Source organism: Glycine soja, chromosome 16 (genome assembly GCF_004193775.1).
Source record: "Glycine soja cultivar W05 chromosome 16, ASM419377v2, whole genome shotgun sequence".
In the NCBI taxonomy this organism is placed as follows: Eukaryota; Viridiplantae; Streptophyta; class Magnoliopsida; order Fabales; family Fabaceae; genus Glycine; species Glycine soja.
In genome coordinates this window covers 2,668,603-2,692,671 of record NC_041017.1, presented here as the reverse complement: position 1 = coordinate 2,692,671, position 24,069 = coordinate 2,668,603, and the positions used below count along the sequence as shown (strand labels likewise).

Genomic DNA, 24,069 nt, shown 5'->3' with positions numbered 1-24,069 from the left:
CGTAAGAGAAAGTCACATATGCTAGTTAAGAGCGAAGGCAACTCAGCAGAGAAATTCATGTTCTTATCCTTTGTTGAATAACCACAGCAATAGCAAGTATTGCACAAACACCACCTTAAAAATTTCAAAATTGAATCACCTGACCAACTTCCTTGTAGATTCCATTCAATCCTTCTTAATCCCAGAATATCAAAAGTATAACAGTTCTGCAGACCCAGGTCAAGATACTAGACTACTTTTCATTTCTTTTCATTACTTTCACTTTCTCTTTCTTTTCTATTTTTACTTCTGATAGTAAAATACCATATTCTACCAACAAGACACCTAGATTATTATCCTTGGACACGCAATGCAATGTTAAAAACTCAGCTCAAAGCTAAATCCCTGTAACATAACCAACAAAACCAGCTTTATATAATCTGTTGCACAATATGTCACTATATTGCAGGCTGCCAAAATTTCCAGTCATAATACAGTATAATTAAGCAGAGTGTGGTCTCTACAAAATCTCAATCCAAATATAAAATTACAAAACTCTAGAACAGCAGAACACATAGCATTTGATTTGAAGTATTCATTCATTAATTGATTAACCTTAGAAATTCAAATGATATAATCTGACCACTCAGAGATAAAGGAAGTATGGTCCATAGACTCCCCAGGCACATCCTCATGCTTAGAGGGCTTCTCCTTCCCACCAACCAACCTCGCCGGGTTCCCAACTGCTGTTGTCCGTGGTGGCACATCAATTAAAACCACCGAACCAGCACCAACCTTTGCACCTTCCCCAATCTTAATATTCCCCAGAATGGTAGCACCAGCACCAATAAGCACCCCATCCCCAATCTTAGGATGCCGGTCTCCACCAACCTTGCCAGTCCCACCCAGAGTAACATGGTGCAGGATCGACACATTGTTCCCGATTACCGCTGTCTCCCCTACCACCACCCCAGTGGCATGGTCGAACAGAATCCCCTTCCCAATCCTTGCCGCCGGGTGAATGTCCACCGCAAACACATCTGCGATGCGAGAGTGCAGCGCTAAAGCCAATGGCCGCCGTGATTGCCGCCACAACAGATGCGCCACACGGTGCGCCTGCAAAATCACAATCACACACAACTAACCCTAAGATTCAATAATAAAAAAAGTGTAAATAGTTCATACTCTGTCATCCAATCAGAAATTGTAAGTTGTCATCCCAAATATTGTCATGTTCCACATGAATCTTGATTAACTATGCTCAGAAATTAAACTCAATAAAAAATTGTAAATTGCCATCCGAGAATTTCTCAGTATAATAAAATTGTAGGATTTTATAACAACTACGTCAAAAGTTGCATTTCAAGATTTTAAAAAACGGTCGCGACCGTGATTTGGCTGCAACATCAAGATTTTTTAACTCTCCGCAAGATTTTTTAACTGTCCGCGACCGCATCAACCACACTTGTTCGCCATATCAACAAAAAACTGCAACACGACCGGAACCGATATCTAAAATCTTGCAGGTTGTATATATCATGTTTTTTTTTAATTAAAATGAATGAATTAAGCAAAAACAAACCCAAGCTAGGGTTGAAGAAGTGGAAACCCTAGAAAAGAGGGGTTTAGGGAAATTGGACCTGGCAAGCGAGGAAGCCTTTGTAATTGAGGAGGCAGTGGGAGTAGGAGACGCAGGCGGGGTCGCGTTCGCGGGCAGCGCGGAGATCGGCGACGGCGGCGGAGCGGAGGGAGGGGTCGGAGGAGAAGGCGTTGAGGAACAGGTCGTAAAGGAGCGTCGAGAGAAGCGTGGAGGAACAGAGCTTATTTCCGAGGTGAAAAGACAGAGAACGCTCGAGCGACGAGTGCGAGAGGATCGTCGAGTAGAGGTAGCTCGCCAAAGCAGGCTCCGACTCGGCGTCGCGGCGCGCCTCCGCCTTGATCTGCCCCCACACCCACCCCTCTTCGTCCGGCGCCACTAAGGAATTCGCCGCCGGTAACCCCGTCGGCATTGTTCGGTGGTGATGTTTGTGTGGTTCAGAAACGAATGAAAAACACTAGTGAGATACTACAACATGAGAGAGAAAGAAACACACAAAAAACCGTTATTGGCTCTTCACGACACTTCCAAAGTATTTTATATACACTTCACTTCACTTCACTTCATGATCATTTGTTCTTATGCTGACATGTGTGTGCATAATACTCCATGCTGTCTCATTCATCTCTTCATCTAATTGAAAATTTTATACATGAAGCAAATAAGAAAACCTTTTTTTTATATAAATATTAATGATTAAAGTTTAGTTTATACTTTTACTTTTCCATACAAATAATACAATGACAAAAAAAAAAGAACATCAAGAATATTTTTACATACAACAATTTTTACAATAATATTTTTTTATCATTTTATCTCTCTTTTTTACATCTTTTATTTTATCTCAAACTGATGAAATAGATAGATACAAAAATGACGTCCAAACTTTGTATAAACCTATTGTACTTATATGTTGTACATACAACATTTTTCTTAATTAAATAATGTCTCATTTTCAAGCTTAATAATTGAAATAAAAGACTTTGTTCAATATAATCAATTAAGTTCTCCACCAAAATTAGCTTTACAAAATTAATAGATACAACATTCTAATACATATTATGTATGAATGAGGCGTGAACTTTTTTCTTATAACAAATAATACAAAATTGTATTTTTATTTTTATTTTTTCTTCATATTCGTATTCTTAATTTCTCTTCTTTTTTTCCACCATTTGCTTTTCTCCTAGCAAATTGATATGTTCCCATTAACTTTCTCTACCAGTGGTTGTAGTGACGTATGATGCTATTCATGAATCTGACTGTGAAAATGGTACTAGTTCATTTGACTTCAAGATAATCATCAAAAAAATTGAAATTGAAATATTCTAAATCTTTGCTCCCACCATCCAGATTTCAGATTTCTGTGTGGTTTTTTTATTGTGAATTTATTTTAGGTTTAATTATTGATTTGGTCTTTATAGCTTTACCATTCTTATATATATTATATTTTATTTTAATTCTCTTTTAATCTTTGTAGTTGAAAAGTAATTTTTTTTTATAATTTATATTTTAATTCTTTTTTAGTTCCTATAATTTGAAAGTAATCTTTTTAGTTCTTATACTTTATATTTTAATTCTTTTTTAATGAGTAATATTATTAATTATAAAAATATTAACAAGTAATTCGTAACTAATTTATTGTAAGATAATTTGTAATAAAAATAGTTGATAATTTATAATTAATTTGAAATTAATTATTTTTATATATATTTTTTAGTAAAGACTCAAAGATAATTAAAAAATAAATGATAAGAACTAAAAATATTACTTTTAAACTATAAAAATTAAAAGAGAATTAAAATACAAACCATAAGAACTAAACAAAATCACTTTCAAGGATTAAAAAAATATAAATTTAAAGATCAAATGAATAATTTAATATTTTTTATTTTGACTAGAAGCTATCTCTCAAAATGAGAATTTATTTTATTTTGAGTAGAAGCTATGTCTCATATTGGACAACAACATTCTTGGCTTTAATTTAAAAGTAGTAAGCTTTATGGCCCACTAGGAAACCAGTGGAACAAAATTTCAGTGCGCGAAGCGTATTCAATTTCAGCCACGAGGAGATTGTCCATTGGTGGGTAATTTGGGGGAAAAAAACAAAAAGGGAAATGAAATATCCTTTCTATCCATTATAATTGTCGGACAAGAAAAAAAATTAAAATAATTATCATTTTAATTTTTTAATGTAATATTAATTATCTTTTTTCACTTAGAGTTTAATGTTTATATATTGATAATATAAAATTATTTTACATGATCATCCAATCATTTAAATTATTTTAAAATAATTATTTTTAAAGTTAGTGATCATTTGTGATTTGATAATTCTGTAAAAAAAATTACATCATCATTATATAATTATTTTTCTCTAAGATTAATTTTATAAAAATTACTATTATTTTTTATCTATTTATTATGTGTGTAAAATAACTTACCACAATTATTTTTTTGGAAATGAGAGGGAATAGGGTGATGATCAAAGATGTCGTGAAAGAGTGAAAAAGGAAAGAAACCTGAAAAAAAAAAACATAACCTACCAAACTAAAATACTGCACGAGGATACTTCTAGCTGGTGAAGTAATGGATAACAGAAGTAAAAGAGTGAAACTCGAGGCAAAATTATTGAGCTTATCCATTAAAACAAGTGCAAAAACTGTAATGTTTTTTTTTATATATATATAAAAGCAAAATCTGTAATGTTAAAAGGTGGCACGTGTCCAATTATAATTATTGGTTTGATATACTATATACAGTATTTATTTGAAACAAACTTCAATTTGTTTTTAAAAATGATTTTGAAAACCTGTTTTTATAATAAAAATCCATGGTTTTGCTTTTCTACCAATGCCCTCGTCTTTTAGCCAAAACCCATGGTTTTGTGTGTGCATGGTTTGGTCATTTATGGTGAGGTCAGCTTCAGGTCCAAACTTGAGAAATAAGAATTAGAGGGAGCAGAAAAACTTGTCAAAAAGATAAACAACCAGTTTTCACCAATTTTTTACTGGTTTAAACAATTGGACGGCCAATCCGATTTTGAAAATCTTATAAATAACTTGTGCATGGCACATACAATTGTACAAATAACACTATATATTACTAAATTAATTATAATTTCATAGTAACCTAAGTTTTATATTTAAACATTCTTTTCTAATCTTTGCCTTTGAAATTTTACTTCATCCCATAAAAAATATATTATTAAATAATGAATTGATAAACTTGAAAGACATTCCAAAACACAATTTTGATTAAAAAGAAATTACCAAAAAACTACAAACGAGTTAATTGAGCAAAACTCAAGTTTCATACTTTCTAACAAAGTCAACAAATTCGACTATAAGAAGCTTGAATATCATTTCCAAAACTGCTCGACTATCATTTTCATTTTTGTAAAAACAAAGTCAAAACTTCAAAGGTTTTACCTTGGGAAAACAGATAGAAAAAAGAGAATGAAATTGAACTACAATAAATGTTCCTTATGCTTCTATGGATAAAAATAAATTACAAAATCTTCCCTTATTCGGAATCAGAATCTGGGTCTCCATCCACAATATCAGGAAAATCATCTTCATCCGCCAGTGCCTTGTCATGATCCAATTGAAAAGCAAATTCCTCAAAAATATTTTTACAGCCTGAGGTTCTATGCCATAAACTACCACTCAGAGAAGCAAATTTGAAGTCTTTATTAGCCGAGCTTCCTTGTCCTGATTCCTTATGACTGGCTTCATTACGAGTAACAGAGCTGTCTGAAACAATCTTCTCGGACACTTTATCATCAGTTACATCACTGCAAGTTTCAGCCACCAGGATGTTTGTAGTGCAAGAAACAGTTTCCTGAAATTGCACCACAGATTCTCCTGGTTGATCCGACTTGAAATTGATTTCATCCTCAACCGTTTTCATTTCAACATTTGCACAGGTGGCAGTCTCAGACACCACCATCTCAGTCCTCTCCTGTATATTGGTGCCAGAAGATACATGCATGGAAAGCACTTCAGGATCACTAGCTCTGCAAGCTTCAGAAGGATCTTGGGTGTATTTTGTATTTTTATCCAATGATTCATCGGCTTCATTGCCATTTTCAAGCCATCTAGCACACAGATCATCATCATAGTCAGGAGGATCTTGTGGTAAACCATATGGCGTACTGTTGCTCCAGCCAAAATATTCATGTTGGAGATTACTGTGAGCTTCACCAAAAGAACTGTTATTTGCATAGGCATAATCTACCATTGGAAGTGCCCTAGGATGTATAAGCACTTCCAAGGTTAACAGAGCATGGGCACAGAACTCAGCTAGTTTTGTTCCAGTTTGTTGCCTCCCTGCAAACAAGGATTCCATGTTGTTCAAGCAAACAGGAAGAAGGATTAAATAAAATTTCATGAAATTGTAGGTACAAGGTTTACATGTTCATCAGGCAGTCATATCAGGAACCTAAAATGCTATTTCTATTTGATCATTCTATATTCAATAATAATATGACTAAAAATAAATGGGAAGTGGATATTTATATTGACAAGAATTTATATTATTTAAAACACAAGGGATATTATAAATATACCTTAGCTATCATGTACAATATCCTCCCTATTACTAAATCCTTTCAGATACATATACCAATGAACATCTAACAAAATACCAAAATAAATAAGAAAAGAAATTCAAATTGATATATAGAGAAGTACCTTTACGGAAAAGTTCAAGACCCTGGGCTAAATATGGAGGTCGTACCCGAGCAAATGAAAGAAAGGATACCAATAAAGCACGCAATGCAGCAAGCTGCAAATCTGTGGTAGTTGCAGCAGGTTCCTTTTGTTGAAACACGCTTCTTTCTTCACCAACTGATCCTTCCTTGAAAGAATCCATTGCTGTGACTATCAAAAGGCTATCAACTTTTGATCTCCATGGTTCAGATTTTAAAGCACCAGCCTGTGAAAAATTATTGAAAATTCATACAGTTCCCTTAAAATTGAGAAGAAAATTTAGATCTCAAGGGTCACTTTGGTGTCCCCTTAAACTTTAGAAGACAATTTCAAGGATGGATTTTAGGTGAAAATTTCATCCCTAAATGTTTCAGGTCAATATTAAGGAAGATACTGAACTTATTCCTAAGGTACAAAACAAAAGACTGTTGTAAGCACTACAATATTTTATTTACCCTATTTAAAACAGAACATCTTTTCCTCATTTTCGATTTTTGTTATGTCATTTTGTTTAACATATATAAACTAGTTAAAGGTGGCCTCAGAATTACATAACAGTGGCATATTGTGAATCATGCCAGTTTATACAAGTTTAACAATATTAAATACCTGAAATTACTTTTGATGGATAAAGTTACATTCTTCTCTTTAATATTCTGCTTATGGCTGTTTCAAGGGAGTTGCTATCTTGGATATGCAGTTTATAGGGAAGCTTCACTGTACTTTTAGCTGTTTATCCTGCTCCCTTTTGTGTATAGTTTTGTTGAAAGACCGCAATAATTGTGGTTACCCCAAGCCAGCCTTAGTTGCAACTTGCGGCCTCTTTGGGGGATGCCTTGGCAGCATCGTCAAGGGTGGTGTTTAGTGCCACATCAACAAGAGGTATGACTTAAATTAAAGCTTACAATGCTTGGGCAGTCCTCACCATACTTGTGATATTGTGTTAGGCACTAAGCCCAAATTCTGAAAAGTTTCTTGTTTGGAGGATTTCTCGTTCTTCTTCAACTTGTAGTTCCCCTATTTGCTCTCCAATAAAATCCCTTTTAACTTTTTGATGAAAAAATAAAAATGTCCGAAAGTTTGGAAAGATAAAAGTGTATCAAGTTATAGAAACAACATTCCAAACTGTGGCCCACCAAGATAGCAGTGTCCTAACATATCCTTCCACAGAGAATATGATGAGTTGATGTCATTATGTATTTTATTATAAAGGTTGTGAACCACATGATACTTTGCAACAGAACATAGTTAAGCATTTCCAATTACTAACATTGAGTTCTGGGAGAATATTAGGATAGCCATTGTGTTAGGATTCTTATTATGTTTGGAGTAACTGCTAGGTTTATAATAGTTATATATCTCTTGTATTGTACCTAAAATATATGTGCAAACAAGAGTAACAGACCATTGTTTGCATCACAATTTTTCAGTCACATCACTTAAAAGATATTTCCTTTATCCCTTTCCATCCATCCCTACAACTTTAACACAAACTATGAACAAGAATAGCCATTTAAGGTAGGGAAAGGTTGATGAAGAAACAAACACCTTTAGTTATTTTACATTAAAGATACTTAGATGCATACATACCACAGTAATAAGAGACTCTAATGTCTCAAGTGCAGCAATTCTCAGAGACATTGGAATCAATGGACGATTCTTGGGAACTTCCACACTCAAACCACCTTCACCATGCTCTTGAAGAGAACCAGTTGTACTGCTGTGCTTCCTTTTTCTATGACTTGGCGGTAGCAGTGTTCCAGCAGAGGCATTTGAATAAGAACCATTTAATATGCCACCATTCTTATGCTCAATACTACTTAAATCAGCAAAAGCATTGTTGATCACTTCCTGTGCAAGGTATAAAGCCAGTCCTGTTCAAAATCACTAATTAGCGAGGGCTATTATGTATGGTCAAATTAAATACAGCTTAATCAAGGTCAAATTTTATGTACCAACACCCATGGTTATGAATAAATTCCTTGTGACTGAATAGACCTTAATCCTTAATTCTGGCAGTTTACATGTCTTGAAGTACTTTGTAATGATACGTACAATAAAGGCAGCATGTGGTAATAGTTGACTGCAATACAAAAATTGGCAATAAGTACAATTCCTCACTCTTGCAAAAAAAATTACAAGAAAAAAGATATATCAGAGGAAGTCATGCATAGAAACAGGACCAGAGCACCATAACAGTGCAGGGTAAGCTCGTGGATGATAGAATACACATTATAACAGAGATCATCAATAATGGCATTAAAATAAAAGACAAACACACTATTCTAAAATGTCAAGGTTTCAAGAATTTTACATTTAATTTACAAAGCTCCCAACCTCATTACTTTTTTCTGTTTAGCCTATTTTTCTTTTGAAGGGAGACAGAAAGGCTATCATGTAGTCATACCTGCCCATGGCCTTTATGATAGCCGTAAGCAATTCCAAGCTACTCAAGTGCAAAACTGGAAGTTCCGAACAAATGTTCTCTTGCTGCTTGGCAGTCATGAATGGCAATGACATTTGTGGCAAAGAGCCATTTACCATCAGAATTCTCTCAACAAAAGCCAATAACAGGCGAACAGGCACATTTACCTAACAATGTCATTTTGCATTTTGTCATTGTTTTCCCAAACTAAGAAGAATACACAGAACTGACAATCAATTGTAGGAACACAAATTGGATAAACTAAACAGTACCTTAACAGGATATGAATTTTTAAGCATCAGACAGCAGCCAAACATAAGTCTAGAGGCATTAGACATCAGTGATTGCTCAGACGTTTTTGATGCCTTGTTGCGAACTTCTTCTGCCAATATATAGCCTCCTAATCGTGGTGGAGGATGTTTTCCTGGCAAAAGCAACAGCCTAGTAACCTCATTACGCAGGGTTTCTGCAACACATGGAAAAAGATTATCACAAACTGCTTTTAATAGAGGCTGTTATGAACAGATAATGCCAATATCTACCTTCTTCTAGACCATGAAAGGCTAAATTTAATTGATCATTTATTAACACCAAAATTTTCTGCATCATCACAGACCAGCTTTCTTCATCTCCTTTTGATTTTGGAAGCAGTGCGAGGCAATGTGTGAGTTTCTAGATGCACCCAAGCAGATAACAGAACACGTCAGTATTTTTTTATTTACCAGAAAGCATCTCATACAAAAACTGAGAATTCAACATTAAGACCAGGCATTCTGCTAAACTAGGAAAAAAATAGAATAAAAAATTCATAAATGACTCCCAGCATGTTGGATATTGACTAAGCAAAATGTGGCGGCAGGTAGAATCGTTTTTCCTTGTTTAGAAGTTGTATAAAAAATGGAATGGAACTGGTATAATATAAATTTACAATTACAAAGTGATCCCTTCTGATAAAATGTATAAAACAAAATAAAAAGAAAAATTATTTTTAAGCAAAATGTTGCTGCTGCAGACATACAGAGGCAGACAAACAGCAGTCCCCTTCCATCCATTCTTATACCAACTATCCAAACATACCCCAGAGAGAAGCATTTTGAAATTTGATGAGCACATTACCTTTGACATATCAAGACTGCATCCTCCAGACAAAAGTTTTAAAGCAATAGCAGATTCAACCTGCATAAATTTAAAACACTCGTCAAAATGTGAATACAGCACCAAGGGAGCTTGAATAGTTTCCTCGACATTTTCCCTCATAAAAGCAACAAAAATAACTGGTACCAACCACAAGCAAACATGTCATGTTCATTATCTTTCAATCATGCAGAGACAGAGACACACAAGAGTATTGACAAGAATAAGAAAAGCAGTGTCAATACAAGGCATATGCAGATACAAACTGCAAAAGCATCAACGTCCCAATTATGCAAATCTTAGGTGCATCCCTTGTATGTTTGATGACTCGTGTAAATATAAAAAAAAATACGGCTTTACTATCTTTTTAGTCCCTAAACTTTTTTGAATTTCTGGTTTTAGTCCCTTGACTTTTTAATTCTAATTTTAGTCCCTTAACTTTTTTCCGTAAAGTTAAGGGACTAAAAGTAAGAACTAAAAAAGTTAAAGGACTAAAAAAAGATAAAATAAGTTCAGGGACTAAAAAAATGCTTAAAAGTTTAAGGACTGAAATGATAATAATCCAAAAAATACATTAGGAAAAAAAAAGCTGGTTAGAACAATTTAACAAACATAATTATATCCAAGTATTTATTTTATTAAAAAAGAATTGTATTGAGATAGAGAGGAGAAATGCAAAGGGATGACGATAAAAATAATCCTTTACAGCTAAAAAAAATGCAAAAAGAGAAAAGAACATAAATTAAGAGCGTGAAGCATGTAACACAACATGCCAATCTCTCTGAATATATCTACAGCATCAGCATGTCAATATCTGCCACCTAATGATAAATAATGCCACAATTTACACACACAATCACCATCAACCTAGAAGCAAAAGGAACATAATAATGAAGTCAAAAAAAGAAAGATAATGGTGAAATTAAAAGAAAAGGAACACATCAAAATTACCATTTGAGTTTGAAGTTCTTGCTCTGGTAAAACAAGTATTAAAGCAGGTAGTAGACTTCTAAGAAAAAAAGTTCTAGTCATGCATACAGAAATTAAGGACTAGCAAAAAGGGAAGGAGAGGCTTACACTATCATAATGATTACGAATAGAAAATGGGAATGAAGTTATTATGGTACATAACAAATGAACTGCAGCATCCTGCATACACCACAATTCAAATAATAAAAAAGTTGTAAGCAAATAAAGCAGATAATTTCTGTCCAAAGAAATGGCATATGAGAATTGACAAATAAAAGTGTCTAGTGTCAAGAGCACGCAAAGAATATCTTATATTTTTGTCTGCAACTCTGCATTCAGCAAAAACTTTTTACCTTCCACATTTGCTAAGTTTAACACAAGACATTTTCATCTCTTTAGTGTATACCTATGCATGAGTACGTGAGAGAGGTTTTGAGGAAACTGTTGCATTCTTACAATAGTTTAGTTATTCTTTCTGATTACATTATATGCATCATGTGATGAACTAAATGATTTTGTCCATCAACATATACTGTATATTTATAATGTTTCACATATAATGATAGCAAATGCAATTCTATGATATGCCCAAACAAACTTCAACCCAAGAATTTCTCCCTCGATTATTATTAAGCACTTACCCATATTGCCTCTGAGTTCTCATCATTCAACATCTTCAAAGTAGGCTGAACAACTTTCACAGCACAGGAAGATGAATCTTTCTTGATCTTGGGATATCCACCTAACCTATTTTGTAACAGAGAGTTAGTACAGGTAGCTGCAAGCTATTTTAATGAAGACAGATTCACCAGCAACGGGACTCAGAGGATGGCTCCAAGATTGTACTAATTTGATTCAAAATGATAATCGCAATAAGTGAAAAAATATTCCACACAACAAATATTGGAAATATTTAACATTAAGACTAAATGCATGTCTATATTAATTTTGTTTCAATAGAGATCCTAGGAGCTATATATAATCAGAAATTTAGTAAGCTGTTAAGTAGATGGAATGTCAAATTTAAGGAACTTCATAGGACCATCTGTTGTTCTCAAACTTTCAAGTTAACTTGTAAACTCAGCCAAGTTTAGGAGTTTAGGTTCATCAATCATGCCACCTCGCTAACAAACTCAAACAGTCAGACTTGATCAAACTCTAATTTGCCTCCCTATTTTTTTGGTTCTATTATGCATTTGCTTCCCTATTCGTGACACCTCTAATTTGCCTCTTTCACGATGACCATATTTCTGTTACTTAAAGATTGTTTTCAACCAGCCTCCATTGACACCAATTGTTCCTCCGGTGAACCTCCAAGCTGAACAAGGATCACTTGCGGGCAAGGCATGGCTCTGATAACCACCCGCAAACTGCAACCCCTTCAAATCTATAACGAGCAGTTGAGAACAACCCCAACAATGATGCAAATTTGCAACAACCAATCACTTGGTTGCCCACCTGCAAATCAGCAACCCATGCAATATGGCACAAGAGCTGTAATACTTGTGATCTGTAAATGTGATATGCAACTGCTTGTTATAGTAAATTAATTACAGGCAATGTATGTGGCAACCACACAACAGCTTGCAGACAAACAGAGAATGAGAGAGAAAGAAAGAAATTTACAGCAGGGGATTCAATTAAGCAGCATCAAGCATGAGTATTCTACATTGCATACCAATAATCGTACCAATTAATGGGAAACTCTTTTAGTGGGAAAAGAAATACTCTAACCTTGCAAATAAATCAGACATTGAAGCACAGGCAGCTACCCTCACTAAATGAGAATCTGCAGGTGACTGTTTTAAATAAAGATCAAGGAACACATCACAATTTTGCATAACAAAAGTAAAAATTCATTTCAGAGATTAGAACAAAGATCCATGTAAAGAAGAGCACCAATGTTTGAGTGCATGTGTACTTCAAAAGATTCAAATGCGAAGTCCAAGACAAAAGATAAAGACATCGTATCAGATAAATTGATGTTCAACATTAATCAGTAACATATCATGTAGACAAAAATAGGATCCTTATCATCCAACACAAGAAAAGAGGAAGCTGCATGAACTCAACAATGCCTTACAGACAGAATAAGCACATTCAGTAATCCTAAAAGGCATCAACCAAAGATAGATAGCTGATTTAGAAATTAGTGGCAGAATGCCTTTAATCTGTAAAGGCAAGCCTATAGATTTTCATGAACAACAAATTGATTAGTACCATATCATTAAATTTAAAATGGTATGAATTAGATTAAGCCCTCTTTTCGAGTACTAGCACCCGCTTTTATATGTTGTGCCGGATAACATGCAAAATACAACAGATAGAAAGTATCAATTTTTTTTCCAATCCAGCATTGGACCCAGGGATATCCCCATAGCCAAAAGCCGTGGGACTACTTCCCCGAGAAGTACAGTACCAGTTAAGGGACAACTCCTCTACTCACAAATGCTGCTCTATTTGCATAACCAGGGATGGAAATTCGAACCCCTGTCATATTCTTAAAAAGACCCAAGCTACTAGGCACCACTTGTGAGCATCACTCGGGTCTAAATTCATCTACGACCCTAGAAAACAGCATATCTACATTGAACACCACTTCATATCCCCAAAAACATAAAATTCTAGAAAGCTAGCAAAAGAACCATCTACATATATGCATGTCAAAAAGAAAAACTTGGTACCTGAAGAAAAGACAGCAACTTTTGGAACCACACAGAGTAAGATTCTAGGAAACGCTCAGAGCTGCACTCTTCACAAGTAACCCCCAACAGAGAGATCCCCGCCAAGCATTTATCTGGCTACAAAAAAAAAAAAAAAAAGGCACCCATCTCAGTATATCACTGAAAACAATAAGAAAAGAGTAAAAGTTGTGTTTTTTTTTTTTGTCACCATGGTGGTGGAAAGGAGGGAGTAAATGCGGTTGAGCCAGGAAGTGAGTGCGGATTTCGATGCTTCGATGAGTTTGGGGCGCGTGGAATCTGCAAAAGACTCAGAGAGGAGAGAGTGCGTTTTGATCAAAGACACGACTTTGGAGAGTTCTGAAGGGTTCGAAAAGGGGCGTTTCTCATCGGGGAGGTGGTCTCTTATGAGGGTTTGAAGCAAGCGGGGCTTGAAAGCAACGTCGTACATGTTCCCGAAGTGGTCGAAGGCCGCCATTGGAACTTCTCCGAAACCCAGCAACCTCGGAGTGTGCAGCGGCGGCGCCAAAACGAAGTGAATTGAGAAGGGAACAAAGTCTCACTCTAACAGTAATGGGAGTGTATTTTTTGTGTAGCGGTTAAAGGGCAAGAGGACCTATCAACACTTGTGCACTCGAGCGGACGTACATAGAGCTGAGGGGGAGCCGTGGTCCCCTGTTTTTTTAATCTTTTTATTTTTAGTATATACAATGTATAATAGTTTAATAATAAATTAATTCTTTTATTTGAAGAATTTGATTGTAGAAAATAATAATATTTAAGTATTATTTATTTATTCTATTTTATTTTTAACAAAATATTTCTTCCCTTTTTATAGTATTTTTATTTTGAAAATAATGACATTTTATCTCTCTTTTAAGACAAATATACTATTTTTTTAATAAATTATTTTTCTTTTTATAGTCTTCATGGTATAAATTATTTTATTTTTTATTTTTTAAATTAAAATATTTGAGTTTTATTTATTTTCTTGTATAATATATTTTAAAGATTATAAATATTTATATTTGCAATCAAATAACTTTATTATCTTTTCTTTTATATTGATTTGGTAAATTTGAGGAACTAAATGATACTATTATTTAATATTAAAATTTGTATATAAGGTAAGTTTATCAATACTTAACAAGGAATAACTTGAATTTTGAGGCATATCAATACTTTTTTTTATTATTCTTCATTTTAAAGGAATATTGTTACAATTTACCTTCAATTTTTAATCAAATAATAAGCATTTAATTATAAAGTAATTAAAACCACAGATTATTAAAAAAGCTTAACAAAAATTATTAATCATAATTTTTCACAATATTGTACTCCTTTTCTCCGCAAACACTTCTTCAACCTTCCTCATGGCATGTGACTTCATTGGGAGTAACACCACATTAATTGTATTTTATTATTTTTATGATTGGTAATATTTATTTAATTTATAATTAATTGATATTTATAATAATCATAATTATTAATTAATCTATTAGAGAAACCAAAATCGTCAATTTATAAATTAAGGAGATTAAGTATTACGGTTAAGACTTAAAGAGACCAAAATCATAAATTTAGAAAACTAGGAAGACTAGAGTTATAATTTAGCCTAAAAAGATATACAATATCAGTTGACACAAGTGATAGTGACTAATGTTTCTTAACAAAGTGATTCAGAATTCAAATCTTGATTAATATTTGAGTATGAAATCAATTTTATTGCGAGAAAATATTCATTTTACATACACTTATAGTTACTAACAAAGACTAATTATTATTTATGGGGAGAGTTAATAATAGATAAAAATAATAATAAGATATCTAACAATACTAACAAGTTGTGATGAGATATATTTTTTGAATCTCTAACAATAGTAACAAACTATATGTATAAATAAATAGTAACAAACTATGGCAAGATATATATTTTTTGATAAATTGCATACTGATTTTCTTTTATCACAAAAATTATATACTGATTTAAGACAAATGATTACAACATCACATAAATGCATTAAATATTTGGTTTTTTTTTTTTACAAACATAAAAAGTAATAATAAATTGAACGACTTAACCAAACTAATATATGGGATAAACTCGGTCAAGAATAGGTTGTCAAACAAATCCATGCACTTCGAGAAGGAAACCATTGTATGGACGTTATGATAATTGAGCATCATAAAATAACTATTTGTTGATTCGAGAAACATCACTCCATGACATCAATAACTATCTGATAACTGATGTCGTTAGTGTTCAATTCTATCGTCTGTAAATTTTCTCAATTTCTATTTTCTTCATTTTGATTTCTATTACCGTGCACTAAAAATAACTAATTAAATGTATGATTGGTTAGCGTGTGTTTTGAAACGTATCGGCAATTTATGTAACAATGTTTTTCCATGTCCAACAAACTGTACAGCTGATGCAAAAGTTAGTATTCTTTGTATCAGGTCGACACACATCACTCTCCTCTAATGTCTAAGCAAACACACATTTAATTAACTTGATTTAAATTTATCAAAACGAGCAAATAAAAAGACCATTAAAGATGTGTTTGCATCCAACCTAAGTTTGAAGAAAGTATCATCTTATTTGTTTTTGTCTCGAACGACGTGTTACATCGAATCAGTCGAAGATCCAAACATGCACTAAATATGATTGGATGGAATTTCTTTCCCACTCAATCTTAAACCAACCCACATCTTCTATATATCTACTTTTTAACAAAATTTAGAAAAATTCATGCAAAAATATAAATTTTTTAAAAAAATAACAACAAACGCACGTGGGCTTTTTCACAACTTCTTGTCATAATTCCACACTAACAAGATGGGGTGTTTGTTGTACTTAAAAACCTTTTTTTTTTAAAAAAAAAAAACACCTTTGTGTCTACTAACAAAAACAGAAAAATCTCCTATGCACACATTCCGCTCCATTGTCCGAAATAGTCCAAAGTTGGCTATTGCCGTAAATTGACACCTTATCCAATAGCAGAAGCATAATCCAAGGGTAAAATCGAAAATTTACAGAAACTTAGGGCTGAATATAAATTCAGAGGTGGCAACTGGCATCGGCAAATAGAAGAGAGAATTTTGGGTTTTGCTGTTTTTTCTTAACACTGAGAAGAAAAAACAGAGAAACACAAACACGAGCGAAGGAAGGAAGAAAACAGTTTGTTCCAGAACTGAACCCAAAGATCTTCTCTTTACGTGCTCATGTGAGGACCCAATTCTTCTTCTTCTTCTTCCGCTGCTTGGATCTGCACTTTTCGGTCTTTTCTTTCATTCCCGCACGCGAACTCCTTCACGGGTCAATTCCAATTTTGCTTTGCGCGCTGTTTTTTTCCCGCACCACAAAAGGTTCCTCTTTTCTTCGCAATCTCGAGTACCCTTTTGAAAAAAATGAATTTCTTTTCGCTCTAACAATTCCAATTTTGCGCAGCTTTCGCGGAAGTATTTGTTCGGTGGGTCGAAGGTCGAGAAAGGTTCTAGATTGGGGGCGTGGCTTTGGTTCGTTTCAATTCGGAAGGGTTTTACTTGCTTCGAAACCCACAATTCGCGTCACTTCTTGTGAGTTCTCTTTACTGTTTCAATTCCTACATGACTTTTTTTCTTTGTTTTTGGGGTGTGTATGGTGGTGTTGATTTTTGCCAGTATTCTGCTAAACAGCACTCTTTGAGAAGTTGTTGAATTTGTTGCTATTGTTTTTTTTTTTTTTGAACGTTGCGTTTGAATATTTCTCAAAGGTGAAAATTGAGAGTGGGGATTAGCAAACGCTTTATGGTTGAAATCGATGCAGATTTGGGAAAACTGTTTGAAATTAGTGTTAGTATTCCAAAATTCGTATTTGTTTGTGTGAACTTTACTGTTTTTCTTTCATAGATTTTTTTTCCCCCATTGCCTTTCGTGGTCTTCGAGGACTAACCTGGTCACAAGGTGGTGATTAAGTAATGCCCTGTTAAGATTGGTGACTGTAGGGTTTGAATTCTAGACGTTTCTGGTAAAAATTTGTGGAAGGATACAGTCTACTTCCGCTGCCGGTCATGATTGAGTTTTTTTTTTTTTTGAAAGCAAAAACTTTTATCTTTTTAAAGCTTAATCAATCAAGTTCCTGTCACCTTAATGAAAATTAAAGGGAAAAGCATGAATTTGAGTTATTGGTATAGGCGAAAATAAAGTAATTACAACTAATCATCTATGTTTTAAGCACAGTAGTTAATAACGCGCTATGGTGGTGCTATAGTGGGATAGCAGAGTGGAGTAGCCTTGGGCTGCTATGGGATTCAAATAGTAGAGCGGTTTTCATTTTCAACAACGGCCAAAATAACGGCTTTTTGTGTACTATAGCGGTGCTACCAAGATAGCAGCTTTTGGTGCACTAACGCTACCAAAGTAACCCATTTTTTTTACCCCTGGAACATCATTGTTAATCATCTGAGTTGTAAGCTTTCTAGTCAATAGTGCACTGTGGTGGTGCTACAGCCGGATAGCAGAGTGGATTAGCCTTGGTCTGCTATTGGATTCAAATAGTAGAGCGGTTTTCAATTTCAACAACGGCCATAACGGCCAAAATACCAGCTTTTTGCGCGCTATAGTAGCGCTACCAAGATAACGGCTTTTGGCGTGCTAAAGTGGCGCTACCAAAATAACCCATTTTTTTCACCCCTAGAACATCATTGTTAATCATCTGAGTTTTAGGCATAGTAGTCAATAGCGCACTATAGTGGTGCTACATCAGGATAGCAGAAGGGCTGCTATTGGATTCAAATAGTAGAGCGGTTTTCAATTTCAACAACAGCCAAAACGGCCAAAATAACGGCTTTTTGCACGCTATAGTGGTGCTACCAAGATAACGACTCTTGGCGCGCTAAAGTGGCGCTACCAAAATAACCCATTTTTTTACCCCTAGAACAACATTGTTTGTTTATTTTTGGGGTAAAATATTCCACAAAAAGTTACCTTTGTTTGACCTCTATTTCTTCACACTTTACACAACTACTTTTTATCATGTATTACCTTCTTCTTCCTATAGACTTCCCAATTCATATTTTTCCTTTTTTTTATATCTAATTTGTTATGTTCTCTTTTTAATTAATTTCACCATCATCTTTCATTTTTTGACTTCATTACCATGTTCTTATTGCTCTTAGATTGATGGTGCCGTAAATTTACCACGAATTTCTTTAATTTTGGGTTTTTCATTTTTTTATTTATTTATGTCTAGTATAAATTATTTACTTTGTATTATAATATTTAAAATAGCGATCATCGTGCTATCTCACTATCCGAGATTGATAACAGATCATGGTGCTATCTCGCTATCAGAGATTGATAACAGACTTAGCTGCTACGTGCCACTATCCAAGATTGATGACTATGGTTTTAAGGTTATTTATTTCCATGAAATGAGCAAAAAGGATATCTGCATTTATTTGGATATCAGCTACTCATTTGGCTACTCAAGCACAGCCTTCTAGAAAACCCTAAATTTTTAGTTTTTGAGAATTCATTGGTTTTTTTCCTTCATTTTATATTTGGATTATAAATGAACCATAGTATCCAAATGAATACGTCCTTTGATTATATATTTGGCACGTTAATTTTTGTATTTTTAGATCATTATCAATGGCGCATATATCAGAATAGTGGTGTGGAGTGGCCATGGGCTGCTACGAAGTTTGATTAGCCATGCGCTTTTGAATAGCATCACAGATGCTGCAATTATGGCCGTAGTGCTAGAGTCAGGTTTTATGAAGTTGTTTTAATTCTATAAATTTGTGTTTTTTTAAATGCTTTTGTGGATACCTTATCCACTCTTGTTGTATTTCCCTTATTTTTTCTTTAATATAATTTTTACCTTTCTGTAAAAAAACTCTGCCCTTATATGGAGAGCCTATATTTATTTTGAAATCTTGCAATTGAAACCTCTTTTGAGTTTTGACATTTATGGATGAAAGATACCTTGTGTCATCTAATAAATTGCAGTTGTTAATGGTTCAACAGCTCATGAAAGATTGACTCATGGACCCTGAAGGCAAAAAGTTTGGAGGAGGTAAAAAGTTGGTTACATTAGTGCTCTACATTATGTTATTTTATACAAATCTTTGTTTGTTGTCTAATGTTGTGTTATTATTATTATAGTCCTGATCTCCTATCTGCTTGGCATTGACTGTACAAGTTATCCAATTGGTGTTACTTAGTTAAATTTTCAAACAGCTAGTATTTTAACTTGAATGGTATCTTCATTTGCCCCTATATCATAATTTTAACTTAGTCAATTAGTGCCTGTTGAAAAATTTTCAAATTGAATGGAAAAGGGAAAAGGGAGAATATATTAAGTAATAAGAATGAATTTTCGTTAGACTTTATGATATACAATACTAACTTGTACTCCTATTATACTAACAATCTGGATTGATGAGATGGAAGATTCATTGCTTAGCTGAAAGATAGCATGAGGATGAATTATTTTCAATTCAACTTTTGTGAAATTTGTTTTGCCTTTTCTTTTTGGCATTATATTATTGGCTTGGACATACATTTGTCATAAATTTTCTCATTTAACATAAAAATTGATATCAGCATGTACTTTGATTATATATTTTTGTACAAAAACTCTGTTACTATAATCTTCAACTTTGGTATATAATAGCTTTATGCATGAACCCACATAACAAAACATGTTATGTTTACAGAAACTCATAGTTTGCTATTAATTTATTTTATAAGTGCTTAAATGTGATTATTTCCTGGTATATGGATGAATTTATTGGATAAAAAGAAATTGGACTGTGTTGATATAAAATTACTCTAAGCATTTGTTCAGGATTTTGAGTCATACTTAAAAATTGCCCTGCAAGCTTCCCTTTTTAAAAAATTGTTGTATTTTCTTGTGTGTGTGTGTGTGTGTGTATATTTTTGTTTGTTATTAATACTGTGGGTGTTTGAACCTTTAGGACCAAGGGAATTGACTGGTGCTGTGGATCTTATAAGTCATTTCAAATTACTGCCCCACTATGAGTTTTTCTGCAAGAGGCCTCTCCCTGTGTCAATCGCGGACACACACTACCTTCACAATGTTGTAGGAGACACAGAAATAAGAAAAGGAGATGGGATGCAATTGGATCAACTTATTCAGAATACATCTTTCAGAGATACAAATGCTCGTATACAGCCTTTTGACCTAGATGTTCTCAAGGAAGCTTTTCAATTACGGGAAACAGCTCCCATTGATTTGCCTGCTGTAAGAAATTTTCTTTGATTTTGATCATACTTAATTTGCTTTTCTTGCCGAAATCATTTGACATGCTATCACTTTTTTCTTTTAAAAATTAGTTGAATGTGTTTTTTTTTTACATATATGAATGCCGCTTATTCCTTGTTTTTTTCCTCCCTAATAGGCAGAGAAAGGGATTCCAACTATTGCAGGAAAATCAAAAAGTGAGAATAAAGACAAGGAGAAGAAGCATAAAAAGCACAAAGACAAGGACAAGGATAAGGATAGGGAGCACAAGAAGCACAAGCATCGTCATAAAGACCGTAGCAAAGACAAGGACAAGGATAAGGACAGGGACAAAAAGAAAGATAAAAGCGGACATCGTGATTCCAGTGCTGATCACTCAAAGAAACACCATGAAAAGGTTGAGAAATTTTAGATAGCTGCATCTACATTGTTCACATTGAGAGTAAATAGTGTTATAAAAGTCCTTCCATGCCATAACATTGAAAACAATTGAGTAAATAATGTGTTACTCAATTGTATTGTGATTTAAGATCCGGTGATGGACATCTATTTCATTTAGCATTTTAAAAGGGATTTTGCTCGTCATTTTATTTAGACATGTTGCAAACATTTAGTTTTATTTATTAATCTTTTTTAATTCTCTATATTTCAGAAACGGAAGCATGATGGAGACGATGATGTTAATGATGTGCACAAACACAAAAAGAGCAAGGTAATAAAGGAAAGACGCCTTGTCTAGGATAAGCCTCCACCCATTTTTTTCTCTGTTTCTATACATTTCTGAAATGTCTTATCTCTTCGTGGTTGATCATGTCCAATCTTTAATGAACTTTTCTGTTCAATTTTCCAATTTCTTTGCAGCATAAGAGCTCAAAGATTGATGAATTGGGGGCAATTAAGGTTGCAGGCTGAAATGGTTTCGTACAGTAGTTCACTTCTTTTCCTCAATTGGTTGTTGTCATTTGTTAAAATTTAGAGGGGTCTTTCAATTGACATTATCAAATTTCTTGAGGAGGTACTTCATTACATTTGCCACAATCTTCAATTTATCTTCACCAATCGTTGAAGGCTTATTATTAATATATGATAACAATGTTTATTTTCTTGCAGGGTAGCTAGTGATCTGACTAAAGATTATCAAGATGGTGAATTCACCTGATGAAGGAAAAGGATGCAGGTAAAATTGGATGAAGATAAAACTTTTTTTTCCCTTTTGTACAATAACAATTACCTTATAGGATTGCCAGTAATTTGCAAAACTTTGGTCTTCTTCCTTTTCCCAGTCTTTTGGAGCACTGGATATCTCAACATGTATACTTTATTTTGGTCTTTTAAAAAATATTTTGTAGTGTTCTAAATTAATTGGTAGTTTAAACTAGAAGTAACAGTTTCTTGTTTAGGTTAACTGAATTTAACTATGGGGAGTATGTACATTGATTGCATTCCCCCATATCATGTATCTAACAGTTGAATGCCCCATGCCTTGAATGTATGCCTTGACCTCAATCATATATTATCCACTATTGTGTATGTTGATCAGTGTGGTGACACTACTGTCACTGTAAAAGGTTCATCAGTTACCTTTGAATGAGATGGGATGTGCCTCTCCAACAAATGGCTAGTGTTAACACACTCTACTATGAATGTGTTACTTGACTATTTATTTTTTGCATGTACTCAAATAGCCAGCTCTAAGGTGTATAGGCAACTGAGGCATGTGTGTATTGTTTTTTGGTAGTGGTATGAGATTTTTTTTATAATATATATATATATTTTAAAAAATCAATATTGGGTTGAGAATATTTTTATAAAATTATATTATTTTTTGAAAATATTTTAGAATTTTATTTAACTCCTATAGTTGATAGTTATTAGTTAGCCTCTTGATTTAATGCGTATTATGTTTCCATAAAAGAATCTTTTTACAACAGTAATAATTCGTCGCTCGCTCTCTATATATTTTACAAAATGGTAATGTTAGGAGTGATTTAGTTATTTTATTAATTGAGAAATGTTTAATTTCTATTTTTCATTATACAAAACTAATAATGGATTTTGTATGATACATTTTTTTAAAAGAATATATTTTATATTTTTAAAAAGGTCTTGATGTAAATTTTGTTTAAAGTCTTGAATATCCTTGAGTCTGCCTTGTACTGAAATGAGCTGATTTTCAAACTATTTCTCAACAACGAACAAGTTTAGCCAAGCCAAATAAATGCCTGGGTGAACTTGAAAAATAAACTATTCATAAGATTTTTGTGGACTTTTTTGCGAAAGCTACATATATATTTAGTCAATGAAATTTTCTACAGTATATTATAACTTTTAAATAGAACTAACTGCTCCCGTAGTTTACTACCACTTCTACGAAATTCCATAGATTTGATTTTTTTTTAATGCCCCCATAGGCATAAAGGAAGAAATACCCTAGGGAGAATATGCTGGAGTTTAAGGCCGAGTAATCCATTTAGCTAGAAAAAAGGCCAAGTAATCCATGACAATCTTACGGGCCTTTCTATTTGCAATCCCTTTTTCCGCCTCAAACATTTCTTTTGTCATTTAAAACCTTCACCCTCTTTTCTCTGTCCTTGCCCTCCTCTTGCACCTCTTCTTTCAACGCCGCCAATCGGGTGGTGGCTGGCGTGGTGGCTGCCGTCCTCCCCCTCTCGGTTTTTTAGTATCCTTGCCTTCTATTGTCATCGCCGACCTCCTTCCCATCCTCATCCCCAACCCCAATGCCAGTGTTAGTGCTGAAATTAATTTTATTTTTTCTTGTTGGATAGTGGATTTTCTAGAAACTAATTTCTGAAACTTTAGCTTTTAGTTTATTGAATACATTCCGAAAAGTGAATTATGAAAGTGTAAAAAAATAAAATTAACACTTATGATCCACTAAAAAAATTACGCATCCAGAAACAAATTTTTGGAAGCCATGGATTAGTATGAAATTAATGATTAGCAGCTTGCACCGCAAGAAATGTGTAAGCACAATTGGAGATTAGGAGCATGTTTGTGTGTACATTTTTAATATAATTTCTATCTTTCTAATGCATAAAATGCAAAAGTAACAATTTTGTCACTTCTGCGTTTTTATGCCTCAAAGAGAATGAAATTTCGTTGCAACATTTATACAAATATACGCTACATTGTTATTGCATGTCAATTCTTTCAAAAATAATTGGAACTATTAAAATTTTAACACTTTCAGAATTAGTTAAATATATTTAAGGAAAGGTATTTTTTTAAGAAAATAAAAAATTACAGAAAGAGGATGCAAAGAGAAATGATTTTTTTCACCCAAATAACGCAAAATGGAA

General features: G+C 33.6%; 3 protein-coding genes across 5 annotated transcripts; 1 reads left to right on the top strand and 2 right to left on the bottom strand.

The window, feature by feature from the left end:
* Window positions 1–387: 387 nt before the first annotated feature.
* LOC114389639 (serine acetyltransferase 5-like) lies at window positions 388–2,131 on the bottom strand. Its single transcript, XM_028350354.1, has 2 exons — window positions 1,620–2,131; window positions 388–1,095 (listed from the first exon to the last, which is right to left on the bottom strand). Exons 1-2 carry the CDS (start codon window positions 1,986–1,988, stop codon window positions 604–606), a joined length of 861 nt encoding a protein of 286 aa, XP_028206155.1. The 5' UTR covers window positions 1,989–2,131; the 3' UTR covers window positions 388–603.
* A 2,789-nt stretch (window positions 2,132–4,920) lies between these two features.
* On the bottom strand, window positions 4,921–14,121 carry LOC114389638 (proline-, glutamic acid- and leucine-rich protein 1-like). Its single transcript, XM_028350353.1, has 13 exons — window positions 13,709–14,121; window positions 13,501–13,617; window positions 12,551–12,615; window positions 11,458–11,563; window positions 10,925–10,996; window positions 9,830–9,889; window positions 9,256–9,385; window positions 8,986–9,179; window positions 8,696–8,880; window positions 8,244–8,371; window positions 7,879–8,162; window positions 6,271–6,514; window positions 4,921–5,907 (listed from the first exon to the last, which is right to left on the bottom strand). The coding sequence occupies exons 1-13, from the start codon at window positions 13,973–13,975 to the stop codon at window positions 5,102–5,104; spliced, it is 2,658 nt and encodes an 885-aa protein (XP_028206154.1). The 5' UTR covers window positions 13,976–14,121; the 3' UTR covers window positions 4,921–5,101.
* A 2,544-nt stretch (window positions 14,122–16,665) lies between these two features.
* LOC114388976 (mediator of RNA polymerase II transcription subunit 19a-like) lies at window positions 16,666–22,279 on the top strand. 3 transcript variants are annotated; one of them, XM_028349529.1, is made up of 8 exons: window positions 16,666–16,866; window positions 16,949–17,076; window positions 19,510–19,558; window positions 20,463–20,749; window positions 20,907–21,146; window positions 21,402–21,461; window positions 21,611–21,764; window positions 21,860–22,279. In XM_028349529.1, the coding sequence occupies exons 3-7, from the start codon at window positions 19,528–19,530 to the stop codon at window positions 21,659–21,661; spliced, it is 669 nt and encodes a 222-aa protein (XP_028205330.1). In that variant the 5' UTR covers window positions 16,666–16,866; window positions 16,949–17,076; window positions 19,510–19,527; the 3' UTR covers window positions 21,662–21,764; window positions 21,860–22,279. The 3 variants fall into 3 exon arrangements, with proteins under 3 accessions (XP_028205330.1, XP_028205331.1, XP_028205332.1); XM_028349530.1 differs by having other exon boundaries at window positions 16,695–16,866; window positions 19,492–19,558; XM_028349531.1 differs by lacking the exons at window positions 16,666–16,866; window positions 16,949–17,076 and adding an exon at window positions 18,875–18,893.
* Window positions 22,280–24,069: the final 1,790 nt, after the last annotated feature.

Coding starts and splice junctions, on each gene's coding strand:
- LOC114389639 (XM_028350354.1), bottom strand. CDS start 1,988: ATGCCGACGGGGTTACCGGCGGCGAATTCCTTAGTGGCGCCGGACGAA. Junction 1,096..1,619: donor AAGGCTTCCTCGCTTGCCAG/GTCCAATTTCCC, acceptor GTGATTTTGCAG/GCGCACCGTGTGGCGCATCT.
- LOC114389638 (XM_028350353.1), bottom strand. CDS start 13,975: ATGGCGGCCTTCGACCACTTCGGGAACATGTACGACGTTGCTTTCAAG. Junction 12,616..13,500: donor AGTTGCTGTCTTTTCTTCAG/GTACCAAGTTTT, acceptor TATTTAAAACAG/TCACCTGCAGATTCTCATTT. Junction 8,881..8,985: donor AAAATTCATATCCTGTTAAG/GTACTGTTTAGT, acceptor TGACATTGTTAG/GTAAATGTGCCTGTTCGCCT.
- LOC114388976 (XM_028349529.1), top strand. CDS start 19,528: ATGGACCCTGAAGGCAAAAAGTTTGGAGGAG. Junction 21,147..21,401: donor CAAAGAAACACCATGAAAAG/GTTGAGAAATTT, acceptor TCTATATTTCAG/AAACGGAAGCATGATGGAGA. Junction 21,462..21,610: donor ACAAACACAAAAAGAGCAAG/GTAATAAAGGAA, acceptor ATTTCTTTGCAG/CATAAGAGCTCAAAGATTGA.